The sequence below is a fragment of the Saccopteryx bilineata genome, chromosome 3, assembly GCF_036850765.1.
Source record: "Saccopteryx bilineata isolate mSacBil1 chromosome 3, mSacBil1_pri_phased_curated, whole genome shotgun sequence".
NCBI lineage: Eukaryota > Metazoa > Chordata > Mammalia > Chiroptera > Emballonuridae > Saccopteryx > Saccopteryx bilineata.
This window is the reverse complement of record NC_089492.1, coordinates 264,017,741-264,037,813: the sequence shown is the minus strand read 5'-3', so window position 1 is coordinate 264,037,813 and position 20,073 is coordinate 264,017,741. Positions and strand designations below refer to the sequence as shown.

The 20,073-nt window shown below is 45.0% G+C and overlaps 1 protein-coding gene across 2 annotated transcripts in view; it reads right to left on the bottom strand.

Moving 5' to 3' along the window:
* Positions 1-20,073, bottom strand: part of MTF1 (metal regulatory transcription factor 1) — a 42,599-nt gene that overhangs the window by 11,949 nt on the left and 10,577 nt on the right. For both annotated transcript variants that reach the window (XM_066269606.1, XM_066269607.1), the window contains exons 3-6: positions 10,731-10,969; positions 6,296-6,427; positions 3,860-3,933; positions 3,263-3,399 (exon numbers count right to left, since the gene is read on the bottom strand). In XM_066269606.1, the coding sequence (XP_066125703.1) occupies positions 3,263-3,399; positions 3,860-3,933; positions 6,296-6,427; positions 10,731-10,969 (582 nt within the window). The remainder of the gene's footprint in view (positions 1-3,262; positions 3,400-3,859; positions 3,934-6,295; positions 6,428-10,730; positions 10,970-20,073) is intronic.

Genomic DNA, 20,073 nt, shown 5'->3' with positions numbered 1-20,073 from the left:
TTATTGACTGATTAATTTTTAGGGAGAAAGGGGCAAGAAGCATCTATATATGCCTTGACCAGGCAAGCCCAGGGTTTTAAACCAGCAACCTAAGTGTTCCAGGTTAATGCTTTATCCACTGTGCCACCACAGGTTAGGCTTGAAGTATTATTTTACATTCCCATTTCGAATGAAAAAATTAATGCAAAGAGTGACAGTGAACTGTCCAAAATCACACAACTAATTAGCAGAATATACCCCAATGCTTCTACCTGAAGTCCATCTCCCTCCCACTATATCACTGTGTCCCTATTACAGGCATTCAGGGATCCTTCCTCAGAGCGGTATAGAGGGTTTCCTATTCAAATACACACCTTACCTGCCTTATTGTGGTTTGAGAGATCACTCTGGGTGATACACGTAGGAAAGTCTGTGCTGGGGCAGAGTGAGAGTGGGGAGAAGGGGAAACGACGCCCAGACCACTTAGCAGATTACTGCAAGAATCCAGGCAAAAGACAACAGTGGCTTGAACGAAGTAACCAGAAGTGATCAGATTCTAGATATATTCTCACGGTATTGCTAGTGAATGTGGGGTATGACAAAAAAAAAGAGGAGTCTAAAACAACTCCAAGATTTTTGGCCCATGCCACTAGACAAACGGAGGTGCATTTACTAAGACGGGAAAAACTGTGGGAGGGACAGGTTTGGACGTGTCAGGTTGAAGATCAGTTGATATCTGGGTGGAGACATCAAGTGGGAGGCTGAACACACATATCTAGAGATCGGGAAGAGATCCAGGCTGAATATATACACTTAGGACTCAAAGGCAATCCACATGATCTAGACAGCATTTAAATCCTGGGACTAGACGAGGTTCCCTCCACTGGGAGTGACTAGTGATCTGGAGAGGATGAAGTCTAAGCTTTGTGCACTGGGGTCTCCAGTGCTCACAGGTGGTCAACACTTACTCTGGCCTGACCAGGTGGTGGTGCAGTGGATGGAGCGGCGGACTGGGATGCGGAAGGACCCAGGTTCGAGACCCCGAGGTCGCCAGCTTGAGCGCGGGCTCATCTGGCTTGAGCAAAAAGCTCACCAGCTTGGACCCAAGGTTGCTGGCTCCAGCAAGGGGTTACTCGGTCTGCTGAAGGCCCGCGGTCAAGGCATATATGAGAAAGCAATCAATGAACAACTACGAAGTTGCAACGCGCGATGAAAAACTAATGATTGATGCTTCTGATCTCTCTCCGTTCCTGTCTGTCTGTCCCTGTCTATCTCTGCCTCTGTAAAAACAAACAAACAAAAAAAAACCCCACTTACTCTGTCCTCGGATTGTTACAGAAGTGCATTGCTACAAAAGTGCAAAAACTGATTATGACTTAAATGCAGCTCGGCAAAGAAGCTAAAATCTTAATATTTACACCTGGTTTTACAGATGAACTGAGGCATGAAGAAGCCATCTGCCTAAGGTCATCCGATTAGTGGCTGAACTTAGATCTGAATTCAGGCAGCTGAGTTCCAGAGGCTGTAGTCTTCACAACTAATGCTGTTTTGCCTCTTACAACACAGGGATCCAGAATCAGGCACTGGAATCAGACTGCCTGCCTAAATAAGACTAATTACAAACATTAGATACTTAGGCAAGTGACTTCTCCTTGCCTCTAGTTTATCAGTAACGTGGGGATAATAACAGTACTGAGCTCACAGAACTCTTGTGAGATAAAACATATAAAAACACTTAGCACAGTACTTGGCACATAGTAAACATTCAGTAAATAGTAGTTATTGTTACTAAGAAAACAGAGAGGAGAGTCCTTTCAAAGGGATCCTTTGCTGTTTAAAATTTGCAAACTACAGAATTAAAGTATGCCATCTACCCCTGAATCAAAATCATATTATGTACTTTAAAGATCTGATTATTGAAAAGGGGGCCAGTGCCTGACCAGGCGGTGGCGCAGTGGATGGAGCGTCGACCTGGAAACACTGAGGTTGCCAGTTTGAAACCCTGGGCTTGCCTGGTCAAGGCGCATGTGGGAGTTGATGCTTCCTGCTCCTCTCCCCTTCTCTCTCTCTCTCTCCTCTCTAAAATGAATAAATAAAAAAAATATTAAAAAAAAAATTTTTAAAAAAGGGGGCCAGTGTGTTTCAGTTTCTTTAAGTATGAAGTGGTAAGATAATAATAGCACTCACTTCCTAGGTTTAAAAGGCATTTGGTAAGTACCTAATACCACATCAGAAGTAATAACAGTAAATTTATCCCAGGATCTCTCTGTAATGAGCTGTAGAAGGAAATATGGTGGAGGAGCTTGTCAAAGAGACAAAACTGCCTAAAACTTTGCAGAGACTTGTTCTGTGGTTCAGTGCCTTAAACTAGTGGCTCAGCCCTGGCTGGTTGGCTCAGCGGTAGAGCGTCGGCCTAGCGTGCGGAGGACCGGGGTTCGATTCCCGGCCAGGGCACACAGGAGAAGCACCCATTTGCTTCTCCACCCCTCCGCCGCGCCTTCCTCTCTGTCTCTCTCTTCCCCTCCCGCAGCCAAGGCTCCATTGGAGCAAAGATGGCCCGGGCGCTGGGGATGGCTCTGTGGCCTCTGCCTCAGGCGCTAGAGTGGCTCTGGTCGCAACATGGCGACGCTCAGGATGGGCAGAGCATCGCCCCCTGGTGGGCAGAGCGTCGCCCCTGGTGGGCGTGCCGGGTGGATCCCGGTCGGGCGCATGCGGGAGTCTGTCTGACTGTCTCTCCCTGTTTCCAGCTTCAGAAAAATGCAAAAAAGAATAAAATAAAAAAATAAAATAAAATAAAATAAAAAAAAAAACTAGTGGCTCAACGTTTTTGGTCTACAGACCATTCAAAAGGGCAAGAGACCACCCAGACTCTTTCTGGTTCTGCAATGATAGATTAATGGATGTTGAAATAAAGTATTAACTGATGTTCCAAACTCAAGTGGAGATATACCATCTTAAAGCAATGAATGGGAAAAAAAACAGCCTTTTCTAGCATTTTGCTGGCCTTTTGGGAGCCATTCTTAGACAGGTGGTTTCAAGACCCCTCCCACTGTACCAATCGATGGGAGGAAAGTGGATCCTAATCAAAGGCCGAAGCACAGGGAGCCTGGTGAAATTCCTGGTTTCTACGCCCCAATCCTCAAGACATAGATCTTGGCCCTGATTTCTTCCCTCTCACTAACAGATACACAGAGAAGATGTTTTGACCTTTTATTTTAATACATAAATAATGGTTGCTGTTTAGTGGGGCCCGGATCAAAACCAGAGATAAAACACTGCACACCTCTGATCCATTGTGGGTTGGAAGTGCATTGTATAAGTGTCCTTTGTTATCGTGACCTTTCATGTGACTTTTGAGACTGTATTGAGTGCTGAATGTTTTCTCACAGCCGTTACTGGGGCAGAAAAAGGGTCGTTCACCTGCAAGAATGACAAGAAGTATTAATTTTACCATAAAGTCATCTCACTGAATTAGGATATCTACTATTCCCTAAAACAGGGAGGTACTCTTATGTCTTATGCAGATTCAGATTAACAGTTGTAACAAGTTGGATAAAATATAAGTTAAGCATCTCAGTCCTAAAATTAAATGTAGAGCAAAACACCAAGAATGGCCTGCTCCTGGGAAGTTTAAAGGGATTAGTTTTTTCTCCCAGGTTCTTTTCTTGAGTATCTTTGTAATGCTTTCATTTCTTAAGGTTGGATTCCTGAGTCCAACCTTGAGATCCTTTTACCTTTGATAGAAAGTCCAACATTACAGGTGAAGGCGAAGCTGATTAGGCTTACTCCCTCCACAGAGCTCCACAGGCCTCAACAGAAACACAGATATTTATTGGCTCAAGGAAGATTAAAATAAAAACAAAAATTAGCCTGAACTCACCAGTATGTGTACGGACGTGAGTTTTAAGGTGGTGGCTTGCTGCAAATGCTTTTCCACAGCCATCGTGATCACACCTAGGTCAGTGGTTTGAAAAAGAAACAGCAGTCATTTGCTAACAGACCTTTATTTTCAACATCTCTTGTAAACACAAACTCAAACTACAACAAATGTTCAACCACCAAGATTACATCAATGAAATTGGTTTTGACATGGGAATAATAACAGGTCCCTGGAAAAGTAAAGTGACAAATCTGAGATCAGAGGTTGCTGATGGCCCAGGATAAGTATTTCTTGTCTTATAGGTAAGCACAAGTTGAGAGCACTGATAATAAAAGCCTTTTGATGATTGACTTAACAGAGTTCCATTGACAATGAGAGCCATGGGATCTGCCAGTGCAGTGTCAGAAACACCCACAGCGGGCTCGGAGGCTCTCATGGTCACGGAGCCTGAAAACACAACACTGGAACAGAGTCATTCCAAAAACATTGGCTGTAATGACTAATCTATAATCTTCGGTGTAGAAGATCAACTTCTTCCTTTACTTTCTTCATAACCAAAACTAGAAGTAATCTTTTCTTCCTCAAAACTCTTAAGGCATTTAGCTTTTTTTTTTTTTTTTTTTTTTTTCTTTTCCATTTTTCTGAAGCTGGAAACAGGGAGAGACAGTCAGACAGACTCCCGCATGCGCCCGACCGGGATCCACCCGGCACGCCCACCAGGGGCGATGCTCTGCCCACCAGGGGGGCGTTGCTCTGCCCATCCTGGGCGTCGCCATCTTGTGACCAGAGCCACTGTAGCGCCTGAGGCAGAGGCCACAGAGCCATCCCCAGCGCCCGGGCCATCTTTGCTCCAATGGAGCGTTGGCTGCGGGAGGGGAAGAGAGAGACAGAGAGGAAAGCGCGGCGGAGGGGTGGAGAAGCAAATGGACGCTTCTCCTGTGTGCCCTGGCCGGGAATCGAACCCGGGTCCTCCGCACGCTAGGCCGACGCTCTACCGCTGAGCCAACCGGCCAGGGCAAGGCATTTAGCTTCTTTTATAGCACCCGTCATTTCTAATCTTGTTTTATGTCCATTGTATACATTTGTCATCTATTCTCCTAGAAGGTAAATTCTTTGAGGGCAGGGTCCATGGAGTTCTTGACATTTTGCTGAAGTTTTTGCACAGAGCAAGCATTCAATTACTATTTATATGAATGAATGCATTTTCTTGTAAGCCAAAATAGTTTACTTCTTTAAATAGAAAGCTTCTCTGAAGCATTTTACTTTCTAATTACATCTTATCATTGTGTCTCAAGTCTCATCTAATATTTAAGAAAAACTAGCAGTAGTAATTATCACACAAAAAAATGTGATTGAATAAAAATCAGAGTCCCCGCAACAGCACCGAGGGGACAAAGTAATGTAAGTGTCACAGCACCTAGACACTAACCAACTAGGATCCATGACTCAGAAATGCATCTGTAATTTTAAAAAATAGTAACATTTAATTGGTGTTTAAGAGTTGACTGTCCCTGATGACTTTTTTATTTCCTGGTGTTGTAATGAGGAGATGAGTGATTCAGGAAGGGAAAGGTAGCATATTTAATGCTATGAATATAACTTGAATCTTTTTTGACAGAAGTCAAAAACATTGTTTTGGTGCAATGTTCAGTAATACATCTGCATTGTATTTAGGGGGAATCCTTACAAACTGATTATGTCACTAAAAAGTCACACAGTCATCCCTAAGTTGTTTTGAATCCCTACAGAATGCCCAGAACCAGGCTACATGCCACGACTGCAGAAGAAACTAGATGGTACAAGTACGTCCTGTGAGCTTAAACACTTATATTTGCATCTATTAAATATATATGTATATAGATACATAAACTGAAATACACAGATAAAAACAGACACTCCTACCTGTTTGTGTATACACACGAGGTATTACAAAGACACAACTGAGCAAGTAACAAAATACTTGCACCACTAGCCTAAGTATTCCTACCCCTTACTCCCCTCTTGTCTCCTCCACTCTCCTCACCAATTCTTGGGTAGATACCCCTTTTCCGTGTACTCAAAGCACTCCACTTCAGTCTCAGATACCGTCCAGTTACCTGTGGTTCTTTTCCAACAGACTAACTCTCCCAGGAGGAGAGCCTGTGTCTTAGTATTTCTCTAGCACTGATAAAAATACCACATAAGCGAGTTTCAACAAATGCTTCTTCAAAATAAGAGGGAAGATGAGACAGAAAGCCATCATCCAGAGTGAGGATGCTCTCAGAATCCATTATCCTCCCTGCAGTCTGCAGCAATTGGTTATAGTTATCCTGGGGAAAGCTAACACTGCCAGAGACCCAGGGAAGGAATTGTCTTTCCATTTTGAAAAATTTTAGAGTATATCAAGATACCCAGTTGAAACGTGGTCAGTGACAAATAGAAAACAGTGAGACCTACCGAAATGGCTTTTCTCCTGTATGGGTTCGAATGTGCTTCCTCAGATCACTGAGTGTGGTGAAGTACTTGCTGCAGCCTTCAGATTCACAGTTAAACGTTTTCCCTGTGTGAAGCCTCTGATGTGCTTTCAGCCTGTAAGATACCCCAGAGAGAGGCCCTTTGTTGCAATGTATTACAGAGCCTCCCACGCCAGCTTAACAGGTTTCAAGACCAAGTGCATAAGCCTAGGCAAGTAAAACCTTTTATGAGAGAAAAAAGTAATTTTACTTAAGGCCAAGTAAATACTGAATACTGACTAACAAAAAATAATATATACTGGAAATAAAATAATTACATTGGAAGAATGGACTTTGGGGAAAGGTGCCAAGTATGAAGGAGACAGGGAGGGGGAGATGAGGGAGGAGGGAGGAGAAAGAAGATGGGAGGAGTGAGATGGGGAGGAGAGAGGAGGAGAGAGGAGGAGGGAGGAGGGAGATGAAAGAAGAGCAAGATGGGGAGGAGGGAGATAGAGAAGGAGGGAGGATAGAGGAGAAGGGAGGAGGGAGATGGAGGAGGAGGGAGATAGAGGAGGACGGAGATGGAGGAGGAGGGAGATGGAGGAGGAGGGAGATGGAGGAGGAGGGGGATGGAGGAGGAAAGAGATGGAGGAGGAGGGAGATGGAGGAGGAGGGGGATGGAGGAGGAGGGGATGGAGGAGGAGGGGATGGAGGAGGAGGGAGATGGAGGAGGAGGGAGATGGAGGAGGAGGGAGATGGAGGAGGAGGGAGATGGAGGAGGAGGGAGGATAGAGGAGGAGGGAGGATAGAGGAGGAGGGAGGAGAGAGATGGGGGAAGAAATAGAGCTTAATTCTTTTTTATTTTTTTTATTCAGTGAGAGGAGGGGAGGCAGAGACAGACTCCCACATGTACCCCAACTGCGATCCACCCCACAAGCCCACCAGGGAGCAATGCCCTGCCCATTTGGTGGCCTTGTTCCATTGCAACTGAAGCCATCTTTTAGCACATGAAGTGGAGGCTATGGAGCCATCCAGAGCAACTGGGGCCAATTCGTTCTAATCCAGCCATGGCTGCCGGAGAACAGGAGAAGAGAAAAAGAGAGAGAGAGAGAGAGAGAGAAGCGAGAGGGGGAGGGGTGGAGAAGTAGATGGGCACTTCTCCTATGTGCCCTGACCAGGAATCGAACCCGGGACATGCACATGCTGGGCCAACGCTCTACCACTGAGCAAACTTGCCAGGGGAACTTAATTCTTAACTTCTACAGTAGAAAGTCAATATTTGTTAAAATCAAGGAGCAATATAAGACTAACACTTAAAAGCATGGAAATAAATATAAAAATATTTATATTAAACTAAAAGAATAGAATGTGGTTGCATGTAAAGGGGGAGAAATGGGGAGGTACATTTTTTTTTTGTAGCAAACCTTATAGAACTTTAAAATTATTTTAAAAGATTAAAAAAAGGGCTCTGGCCAGTTGGCTCAGTGGTAGAGCGTCGGCCTGGTGTGCAGGAGTCCCAGGTTCAATTCCCGGCCAGGGCACACAGGAGAGGCGCCCATCTGCTTCTCGACCCCTCACCCTCTCCTTCCTCTCTGTCTCTCTCTTCCCCTCCTGCAGCCGAGGCTCCATTGGAGTAAGGTTGGCCCGGGCGCTGAGGATGGCTCCGTGGCCTCTGCCTCAGGCGCTAGAATGGCTCTGGTTGCGACAGAGCAACACCCCAGATGGGCAGAGCATCGCCCCCTGGTAGGCATGCCGGTGACAGAGCATCGCCCCTGGTGGGCATGCCGGGTGGATCCCGGTCGGGCGCATGCGGGAGTCTGACTGCCTCCCCGTTTCCAACTTTAGAAAAATACAAAAAAAAAAAAAGAAAAAAAATTTATTTAAAAAGATTAAAAAAAGGCCTGACCAGGAGGTGGTGCAGTGGATAGAGCATACGTCGGACTGGGATGCGAAGGACCCAGGTTCAAGACCCCGAGTTCGCCAGTTTGAGTGTGGGCTCAACTGGTTTGAGCAAAAAGCTCACCAGCTTGGACTCAAGGTTGCTGGCTCGAGCAAAGGGTTACTCGGTCTGCTGAAGGCCTGTGGTCAAGGCATATATGAGAAAGCAATCAATGAACAACTAAGGTGTCGCAACGAAAAACTGATGATTGATGCTTCTCATCTCTCTCTGTTCCTGTCTGTCTGTCCCTATCTATCCCTCTCTCTGACTCTCTCTGTCTCTATATAAAAAAAAAAAGATTAAAAAAAGGATTAAGTGCATAAGAATTCCATATATATATATATATATACACACACACATATATATATTTCAAAATTTTTTGCTCAAAGAGAAGTATATAGCATTGTGTATGAGTGTGACCCTGGAGCCAGATGGTCCGGGACTCAAGTCCTGGTCCCACCTCTTACTGGATGAGGGACCCTGAGCCAGTGACACACATCTGGGTTTCCATTTACTTATTAGTGCTATGAGGATCAGCACACTGAACAGCGCCAGCACACAGTAAGTGTGGGCCTTAAAAGTGTTAGCTATATGCCCTGGCCAGATAGCTCGGTTAGTTAGAGCACTGTCCCAAAGTGTAGAGTTGGCCGGTTTGATCCCAGGTCAGGGCACATACAGGAACAGATTTATGTTCCTGTCTCTCTCTCTCTCGCTCTCTTTTCTCTCTCTAAAATCAATAAAATAGCCCTGGCCGGATAGCTCAGTTGGTTAAAGCATAGTCCTGAAGTGCAAAGGTTGCTGGTTCAATCCCTGGTCAGGGCACATACAAGAATAGCTCAATGTTCTTATATCTCTCCCTCTCGCTCTCTCTCTCTCCCCCCTTCCTTTCTCACTGAATAAATTTTAAAAAATAACAATAAATAAATAAATAATGCTGATCTTAAAAAAAAAAGTTTAATTAAAAATTAAAATCAATAAAATAAAAAAATAATTTAAAAAAATCAATAAAAAAAGATTTAAACCTCAAAACAGAAATTAAAAAAAAAGTGTTAGCTACTGTTATGTTTATTTTTTTATTTTTAAAACTTTTTTTTTAAATTTTATTTATTCATTTTTAGAGAGGAGAGAGAGAGGGAGAGAGAAAAACAGAGAGAGAGAGAAGGGAGGAGGAGCTGGAAGCATCAACTCCCATATGTGCCTTGACCAGGCAAGCCCAGGGTTTCGAACCGGTGACCTCAGCATTTCCAGGTCGATGCTCTATCCACTGCGCCACCACAGGTCAGGCCTATTTTTTTTATTTTTTTTTTATATTTCTGAAGCTGGAAACAGGGAGAGACAGTCAGACAGACTCCCGCATGCGCCCGACCGGGATCCACCCGGTACGCCCACCATGGGGTGACGCTCTGCCCACCAGGGGGCGATGCTCTGCCCATCCTGGGCGTCGCCATGTTGCGACCAGAGCCACTCTAGCGCCTGGGGCGGAGGCCACAGAGCCATCCCCAGCGCCCGGGCCATCTTTGCTCCAATGGAGCCTTGGCTGCGGTAGGGGAAGAGAGAGACAGGGAGGAAGGCGCGGCGGAGGGGTGGAGAAGCAAATGGGCGCTTCTCCTGTGTGCCCTGGCCGGGAATCAAACCCGGGTCCTCCGCACGCTAGGCCGACGCTCTACCGCTGAGCCAACCGGCCAGGGCCTGTTATGTTTATTTTATAGCCAATGTTGAAGACTAAGGCTCCTGATACCAATGGTAGAAAAGAAAAATGGCTAGGCCCTGGTCAGTCGGTTCAGTGGTAGAGCGTTGGCCGGGCATGTGGAATCTATTCCTGGCCAGGACACATAGGAGAAGCACCCATCTGCTTCTCCACCCTTCCCCCTCTCCTTCCTCTCTCTCTCTTCCCCTCCCTCAGCCAAGGCTCCATGGGGGCAAAGTTGGCCCGGGCACTGAGAACGACTCCATGGCCTCCACCTCAGGTGCTAGAATGGCTTCAGCTGCAACGGAGCAACACCCCAGATGGGCAGAGCATCACCCCCTGGTGGGCATACCAGGTGGATCCTGGTTGGGTGCATGTGAGAGTCTAACTGCTTCCCCACTTCTAACTTTGGAAAAATACAAAAAAAGAAAAGAGAAATGGCTGAGTGGACCACTCCCATTTCTCAGGGTGGAAGAAATTAATCTTCAAAGTGAGATAGGAAGGAAAATGACAGACTTTTAGTAGCAACGTTCTGGGCAAAGGTGAGAGAACTCTATGTCGATTACTGTGATCTCCAGGCTAGAATGTCACACAGAAGATCCAAAATCTAAATACAAATGCACCAGCATTTTCAACCTACCCAGTATATGTCAATCTTTAAGTAGCAAGTTCCTCTAATAAACTTTAAATAGTTTAGCATAGCTGCACTCCTTAAAGCCCTGCAAGTGGACATCTGTACTGTGCAGGGAGAGACAGTTGCAATTGTGACACAGTGAGGGTCAGAGGCGGGAGGAGCAGCGGGACAAGGCTGACCTGTAGAGCGTGTTGAACGCCTTCTCACAGCCCTGCACGTCGCACTCAAATGGCTTCTCCTTCGTGTGCACTCGCACATGGATCCTGAGGCTGTAGGAGGTGAGGAAGGCCTTGCCACAGCCCTCCTGGTTACAGACAAAGGTGTACTCTCCTCGGTGAGTCTTCTGGTGGGTGCGCAGGTTGCCTGCTGTGCTGTAGGTGCGGGGACAGCCCTCAAAGGTGCACTGGTACCGCTTGACCTGGCAGACAGAGGACACCTCAGCAACAGGACAAGAGAGCTGCCCAGGCTCTAACTCCCCCAGAGCCTGGCTCCCAGATGTGGGTCATACAAAAACAGAAAGCAGCCCCTACCAACAAAACAGGGATATCTTCCTGTTGATCAAATCATACCTGGACAACAAATGAGAAATAGCTGAGCGTGTATCTGTTGGTGACTATTCTATGTGAATATAAAGTGTTTTCAGACATTAGTGTACACCAAAAGGGAGGCATATGCTCTTACAGTTACCTATATTCAGATAAAAATCTGACTTCATTTTAAGTCCAACATCCTGCCCTATGGCACTATATCTTGATAACTGACCCTTGTTAAACTGAGTCTAAAACATCCTGAAATTTATATACTCAGTCATATATGTATTAGCAGGTATACACTAGCATAGTTTCCACTGAATATTTTCAAGTCTACAGAATGAAAATTAATGTATCAAGAATTTCTTGGAGTGCCTGACCTGTGGTGGCACAGTGGGATAAGGCATTGAACTGGGGAACAATGAGGTTGCCGGTTCGAAACCCTGGGCTTGCCTGGTCAAGGCACATGTGGGAGTTGATGCTTCCTGACCCTCTCCCTTCCCTTCTCTCTCTTTTATCTCTCTCTCTCTCTCTCCTCTCTGAAAATTGAATAAAGACTTAAATAAATAAAACTTAAAAAAAAATTTCTTGGAGTAACATTTCTCAACCTGTCAGCCTCTAGGTTTCCTTTCATCCCCAAACTTCCTGAAAAGGTAGTTTTCAGTTGTGCCTCCATGTCCCTTAATGCCCACATAGTCCTTGCTGCTTGGCAAGTTGGCTTCATTGTATGAAATTATTCTCTTGAACTTCCTGGTGGTCAAACTCTTTCATCCTTTCCAATTCTCCTTTATTATTTGCAAAAATATCTCATGGGTGAGACCCTCTCCTTCTGAAAACTTGTCCTTTACCACACAGTAATTCCTTTGGGTTTTCTTTATCTGCTCTGAGTCACTCCTTTCCTTTAACCTCTAAATGTGCGGTTATTCCAAAACTCTCTCATCTCCCAAACCTTCCCCATCTCTACACAGGTGCAGAGGAAGCAGCATTAGTCTTGGCGGGACAAGACTCAATTCTGGCACTTATGTTCGTGACTTTGAGCACGTCATTTCACTTCTCTGCATTTCACGTTATTTCTAAAATGCAGACATTGATGCCTGTTCTGTCTCACAGTGCTTTTGAGTGGAACAAAAGACAATAAACCATTTGTGAAAGTACTTTGTAAATTCTATGATGCTATCTATACACATCAGGGTGCTAGTACTGTCTACTCCTCAGCTTTAGCAAACATCTTCATCCTTTACACCTAACCTTCCTCCAAAGCCTCAGTTCACACTCGTGTTACTTATTCAACAGTTACTGAACTACTAGGTCCTAGGAAACAAGCTAGATATCACAGATAAAAAGTAAGCAAGACCAAAATCTCTGCTTATAAGGAATGCCAATTTTAAGGAGGCAGACATGCACAAATTATTACACACCGCGCTCAGCCTGACAACAGATACATGCCCACGGTGCATGACAGTATAAAAATGGGAAACCTCACCGCTCTCAGAAAGACTGGACATCAGTGAAGGCTCAGAGACCCAGGTACTCTTCTGTTTTTCACTTGCCTGTTAAAGTCTAAAAGTCTATTTTTTTAGACAAACTGAAAAGGTATCCCTCAGACAAACAGGGCAGAAGGACTCTCCAGAAAGAGGTAACACCTGGGGAACTGCTTGGAAAGATGAGTTTGCTGGCCCAGTGAACCACAAACACACTTGCAGCATATAAGAGACTAGAAGGAGAATCTAGAAAAATAAGACGAAGCCTCCTTAGTTAGGCTGTGGAGTAGAGAAACAGGACAATGGGGAGGCATCGACAGGTTTTAATATAGCAACACAGAGCTGGGGTTCAGAAGAGATCATTCTAGTGCCCTGTGGCACATGGACTGGAGTAAAAGAAGGGCTAGATTAAGAGAAATATGAGGGATGAATTGCAGAGAAATTAAAGGGGGAGAAATGACAGGCTGTGTGATAACTGGCACTGAGGAGTAGAAGGGGTCGGGGAGAGGCAACAGCAAGATCCACTCCCCAGCTCATGGCCTGAATGACTGAAGAGATGGTCACACCACAAACCTGGGGTTGGGGGAGAGATGATGAGTTGGGTCTGAGGTGCTGCCGGGACTCCCAGATGGAAATGTCTAGTAGGCAGTCAGACGTATGGGCTGGGAGCTAAGAAGAAAGCCTGTGGCAGGAGTCAGGTGCACAGGTAACAGCTGACTTGACCTGCACATAGCAGGCTCAGGTTTCCGCTACTTCCTATGTAACCTTGGGAAAATCGCTTAAGCTTCCTACTGAGCCTCACTTTCCTTATTTATAACATGGAGGGATCATTTGCATAAAGCATTTAAATATACTGACCGCCATATAATAGGTACTCAATAAAATAATAGCTCTTATAAGAAGACAAAGGCTAGACCCATGAGAGTCACCAATGTTTAAAGTACTGGTAAAAGAAAAGAAGCCATTGATGGGTGAGTGGGGCAAAGGGCTGGGGAAACAGGAAGAGAAGCAAAGAGAATGAAGCCAAGAGAAAAAGGGACTCTAGGAAAAGAAAACCATCAAAATGTTAAATGTTAGTGAAAACAAGGACTGAGGAAACTACTGGATCCAGGGAAGTTCACTAATGACTTAGCAAGATTAGCTCTAAGGGACTGCGGGCTTCTGAGTTGCAGTATTTGTTTGTTTTTGTTTTTTAAGCAGGATTCGTCTTGAGCCTGTTTGGGAGGAGAAAGCTTCTTGGAAGGAAGAGAAGCTGTGGAACATAAAAAAGAGACGGATATTTAAAAGCCTGGGAAGAAGCTTCAGGTAGGAAGAGTGACACTGAGTTTCAGAGAAGAGAGGAATAAAATAAGGATGAGTGTGACTCGAGGGGGACAAGGTTTCTGTAAAGAGCCAATCAGTAAATATTTAGGCTTTGTGGGCCACATAGTCTCTGTTACAACGGCTCAACTCTCTAAAAAACTACGTATGGACAATGAACTTTGAATTTCATATCATTTTCATCATGAAACACTGTTCTTATTTTATTTTAAAAGATTATTTTAAAATGTAAAAAACATTCTACAAAAACAGGCATCTGATGGGTCTGGCCTATAGGCCATAGTTGGCCAACCTCTACAGCCAGCGGGGGTGGGAAAGGAGGGACCCTGGCTCCGCCCATCTTCCCGCCTACTCCTCTCTCATCTAGTCAGCCTTCAATATGATCTTGCACAAGTCTTTGGGTTCCTCAGGCAAGTGCTCTCTCAGTAATTCATTCCTAACCCTTCCCACTGCCACACAGAAGGTGCGACACAAACAGCTGTTGAACTGAGTCACTGGCCCAGTAGCAGGCATTCTCATGTCTCAGTGGCTAGTTTATAAAACCACTCATTGCCAGATTTATCCTAAAACAGTGTTCTGCACATGCCATAGCTCTGCTCAAATGACAAAGTCCCAGTTCCTGAGCCTGACAGTCAAGGCCCAGCCCAGGTCTTCATCCCCTCTGGGACACAGCAGGCTCTGGCGGGACCCAAGGGCAACAGCACAGTCTTCCCTAAATGCAGCACTAAGTGTCCACTTGCCTGCCTTTGCTTTCTCCTTTTCCTCTACTGCAAATGCCTGGTTCATTTCTTCTCTGCTTTTGTGAGTCTCTCTTCAATTCAAGCTTCACTACCAACCACCAAGGCCTTCCATAATCACTCCATGTCTAAGTGACATGTCCTTCTGTGAATTCCAATATTTAACACTATAGCACTCATTGCACACTTAGCTTACATTGTTAATTATCCTCACACACACATCCTGATCCCTTCAAGACCAAAAGTCTCTTCGGTGCTGCCAGTTAGAGAGTTCAGAATAATCACTGAGCAGGAAGGAGAACCGGGACTGTGAGCGCTACAATAAAAGACTTCATGTCTCAATCGCAGAGCTGATGACAATGACAAGCATAATTGATAAGAGCATAATTTCATTCTTAAGATGTTCCAGCAGTTGATAACTTTACAGGTAACAGTGCAATCAATAATTAACTACCCCTCCCTGTCTCCGTGCCCTTCCAACCCGTACTCCCATCCAAGGTTTTCACTTGGCCAAGTCAAGCTTCAAATAAATGTTCCTTCCTCAAGGAACTCTTTCATGACTGACTCCTATTCCCACCACAAACCACATATTCTTATTAAAGGTTCTCATAGCTTCCTCTATTTCTTTTCTTTTTTTAATTGATATTTTAGAAAGAGAGAGAGAAACAATGATTTGTTGTTCCACTTATTTATGTATTCACTGGTTGTTTCTTGTTATGTGCCTCAACCAGAGATCGAACCCGTAACCTCGGTGTATTGGGACAATGCTCTAACCAACTGAGCTACCCAGCCTGGGCTCCTCTATTTCTTTAAAGTACATAATACCATTTAAGATTAAATAATTAGCCTGGCCTGTGGTGGGGCAGTAGATAGAGCATAGAACTAGAGTGCTGAGGTTGCCGGTTCGAAACCCTGGGCTTGCTTAAGCAAGGCACATATAAGCAGCAGTCAATGAACAACTAAAGTGAAGCAACTATGAATTGGTACTTCTCACTTCCCATCCCTCTCTCTCCTCTCTCTGTAAAATCAATAAATAAAAAATCTTTAAGATTAAATACTTACATAATTAATTAAACAATTTATATCATTATCTATTTAGTTGCCAGGCATAGCAGTTGCTAAAAAACAGGAGGCACTAAATAAATATATATATGTATATATATTTTAGCAAGAGAGAGACAGATAGACAGACAGATAGGCAGGCAGAAAGAGAGGGAGAGAAAGAAGCATCAACTCAGAGTTGTTTCACTTTAGTTGTTCATTGATGGCTTCTCATACATACTTTGACTGGGGGGCTCAAGCCTATCCAGTGACCCCTTGCTCAAGCCAGCAACCTTGGACTTCAAGCCAGCAACCATGGGATCATGTCCATCATCCCATGCTCAAGCCGGAAACCCTGCACTCATGCTGGTGAGCCTGCACTCAAGCCAAAGACCTTGAAGTTTCGAACCTGGGTCCTCAGAGTCCCAGGTCAATCTATCCACTGTACCACCGCCTGGTCAGGCCTAAATAAATATTTCTCGAGTTAAATGAATGAATAGCTACTCCCTACTCAGACTATAGGTTCCTTGAGAACAGGAACCACGTCTGTCACATCTGTTTTGGTCACTGCCACAGCCTCAGGGACTAGTCTTGTGGAGAAGTGGCACCCGATTCATACTTGTTGAATGAAGGAATATATGACTAAACAAATGAACTAAATAAAACCAGCAGGACTTAATGCTGAGGAAAATAGTAACAAGGACTAAAAATGAGACAGGAACAGCTTCAAGGAGGATGGGAGCCAGGTCAAATGTAGCAGAGATGATTAATAAAGCATTTCTTGGATTCGGCCGATTCACAAGTTATAATAGCCCCAGCAAGAGTAGCTTCATTGAAGGGGTAGGATGTAACGGGCTGGGAAGTCAGGGAAAAACAAGGAGCTGAAAACAATGAATATAACCACTCTTTCAAAAAAGTTGGCTGAGGCTCTGTCTGGGTAGCTCAGGTGGTTAGAGTGTCATCTCGATATGCCAAAGTTACGGGTTCAATTCCCAATCAGGGCACATACAAGAACCAACCAATGAGTAAACAGATAAGTGGAACAACAAATTGATGTCTCTTTTCCTCTCAAATCAAAGAAAGAAAGAAAGAGAGAGAGAGAAAGAAAAGAGAAAGAAAGAAACTTGGCTGAGAAGAGAAAGAGACAGGTGAGAGAGTTAGGAGGGGGACACAGACTAGGAAAATATTAGTATTTAAAGGTAGAAAGAAGCTGACTGTCAAAGCAAATGCCTGCTCCCCCATAATATGGTGAATAAATGAGAAATCTCTCACCCCATCTGAGCAGAGCCAGTAAATGGAAGGCACTATTTTGTCTTTCAGAATCATTTTGGCCATGGCCAGTGGTTCAGTGGATAGAGCGTAGGCCCGGCATATGGATTTCCTGGGTTCAATTCCCAGTCAAGAGTGCACAGGAGAAATGACCATCTGCTTTCCCTCCACCCCTTCTTCTTCTTCTCTCCCTCTTCCCCTCTCGCAGCCAGTGGCTGAATTGGTTCGAGCATGGCCTGGGGCATTGAGGATAGTTCCTATTAGAGTGCATCAACCTCAGGTCCTAAAAATAGTCTGGTACTGGAACTTTGAGCATCCATCCAAAAGGGGTTGCTGGGTGTATCCTGGTTGGGGAGCATTCAGGAGTCTGCCTCACTCTCTCCCCTCTTCTACCAAAAAAAAAAAAAAAAAAAAAAAAAAAAGAGAGAGAGAGAGAGAGAGAGAGAGTCGTTTTAAACAGTACCAGATTTCACAAAAATGAAAAATGAAACCTCCTCAAACTGGATCAGAACAGGAAACTGCAAAAACCCATGTAAGTTTTCCTGGTTACAGAGAGGAGGTGTTGCAACATTGGGTATATTTAAATAAAATTAAGGTTTATTATGCATGCATGCATTCAAAAAATTATGTTCCATGCATTATACTGTCTCAGGTGCTAGAAATACAGAAAAAATAGCCCCTGCTATCAAGGAGAAACAAACAGACAAGAGCAAGATGGTACAAGAAGTTGTGCTGATAATTGATGTCTGAATATAGAGAAATGCAGAAGAAAAGCATTTAACTCAGACTAGGGGATGACTAAGAAAAGCTTCTCAAAGGAGGTGATGCCCAAGCTAAATTCAAGAATGTGAGGGAGAAGTGACTTAAAATTAATCTGCCTATCAAAATAACATGAATATAATGTCACTGAAAATTCCACTGGACAATAAAACGTGTTTCTCCAAAAGAGCCTATGAACTGCATCACTTTAATTTTCCCATGCAGTCTCACTGAGCAAAGGTTAGGTTCATTGATGATAGAGTCTAATGCTAGTCACGGGCAGGAGGCATGAGCTTTCAGAGAGCTGATGTTGCTTTACAAAGTGTTCCAAGTAGTTCTAGAGTAGAGACTTTTTTTTTTTTTTTGTGACAGAGACAGAGAGGGGAACAGACAGACCAGAAGGCAGAGAGATGAGAAGCATCAATTCTTTGCGGCACCTTAGTTTCTCAGTGATTGCTTTCTCATATGTGCCTTGACCGGAGGGGGGGGGGGGCTAAAGCAGACCGAGTGACCTCTTGCTAAAGCCAGCGACCCTGGGTCCAAACTGGTGAGCTTTGCTCAAACCAGATGAGCCCGCGCTCAAACTGGGGACCTCAGGGTCTCGAACCTGGGTCCTCGCGTCCCAGTCCGACGCTCTATCCACTGCGCCACCGCCTGGTCAGGAGAATAGAGACGTATTTAACAAAGATGGCTGCCTTGTTAAGTCAACAGAATCAGAAAAGGAAAGGTGAAGGAAATAAGCAAAACTTAGAAAAAACTAATCCCTAGAACTGCAGGAGTTGGCTTTTAAAAAATTCAGAAAAGAGGCCCTGGCTCAGTGGTAGAGCGTCGGCCTGGTGTGCAGGAGTCCCGGGTTCGATTCCGGGCCAGGGCACACAGGAAAAGCGCCCATCTGCTTCTCCACCCCTCCCCCTCTCCTTCCTCTCTCTCCTTCCTCTCTCTCTCTCCCTCTCTCTCTCTCTTCCCCTCCCGTAGCCAAGGCTCCGCTGGAGCAAAGTTTGCCCGGGCGCTGGGGATGGCTCTATGGCCTCTGCCTCAGGTGCTAGAATGGCTCTGATGCAGCAGAGCGACGCCCCAAGATGGGCTGAGCATCGCCCCCTGGTGGGCATGCCAGGTGGATAACGGTCGGGCGCATGCGGGAGTCTGTCTGACTGCCTCCCCGTTTCCAGCTTCGGAAAAATACAAAAAAAAAAAAAAAAATTCAGGAAAGAAAAAAGGCTGGGTTTCTGCTGGAGGAAAGAATCTGAAAGAATTAGATTCCACATTAACAGCTCCATCCTAGGAATGGGAGTCTCTGGTTCTAAGCACCTAGCCTTAGCACATTCTCACAAATAAGCGATCAGCTGGGATAGACTGGCTGTAGAAGCTGCCCTCTCCTCCTCATCACTAGGGACTTCCCCTTCCCTCTCCCTGACACCGACACTGTTCTTCCGCAGGCACGGATCTCATTTCATCCACTCATGGGCAACCACAGAGCTCGAAGGGAAGAGCTGTGAACTGACCTCACTGCTTCAGCAGGCCTCTGCCCACCCCTGGAGCCAGATTCCTCCAGTTGTCCCCACTCTGCAATCTTTTACTCTCACAGCACTGATGGCATCCTGCCACCCCTCATCTCTCAGCTCTTTTCACAGCTAACAGGTCTCAGTGTCCCATTCTCCCCGTCTTTGCAAAAACAGCGTTATGCTAAAAAAAACACATAGGCTTTCGCATCCAGAAGCCCTCAGTTCAAATCTCAGTTCTACCACTTGCTAATGGTATGTTTCTAAGCCTCAGCTGTTTCATCTGTAAAGTGAGGTCAATCGTACTTATTTTATAAAATTGTTATGAAAACTTAAATATAAAACGATATCAAAGCCCCTGACACAGCAACTAGTACACATCAGGCACAAAACAGACGCTAGATCTCCCCCTCTCCCCCTGCTACCGCCAGCCTGACAGGAGTCCAGCTCTTTAGCTTTAGGAGCCTCGGCTTTGCCTGGTGCCCCAATTGCCCACCATGGGAGTAACTTTCAGTGGCCGGTGCTAAGGAAGTCAAAGGGAGCTGAGTGGGACAGCAGAAGACTACCTGTGGCAAGGGCTGGTGTTCTCAGAACCACTGCAATAGGACTGCAAGCTTGTTTGCATTTGAAAACATGGTTATAAACGGCAGTTCTCATCCTTAGTGGTATTAATATGACAGTTCAACTAATTAGGAGTTACTGAGACTCCTGTAGAGGGTCCTGGCACCCAACCACAATTTATAACCATGTTTTAAGGAGAAAATGCTTCCCTAGGAATTCCTACCAAAGACCCCTGCAAACTCTTCTTACACTGGAGATTACCTCCATAGCTCCTTCAAGAACCACAGGGGCCTACAAGAAAGAGAAATGAACATTCACTGAACAA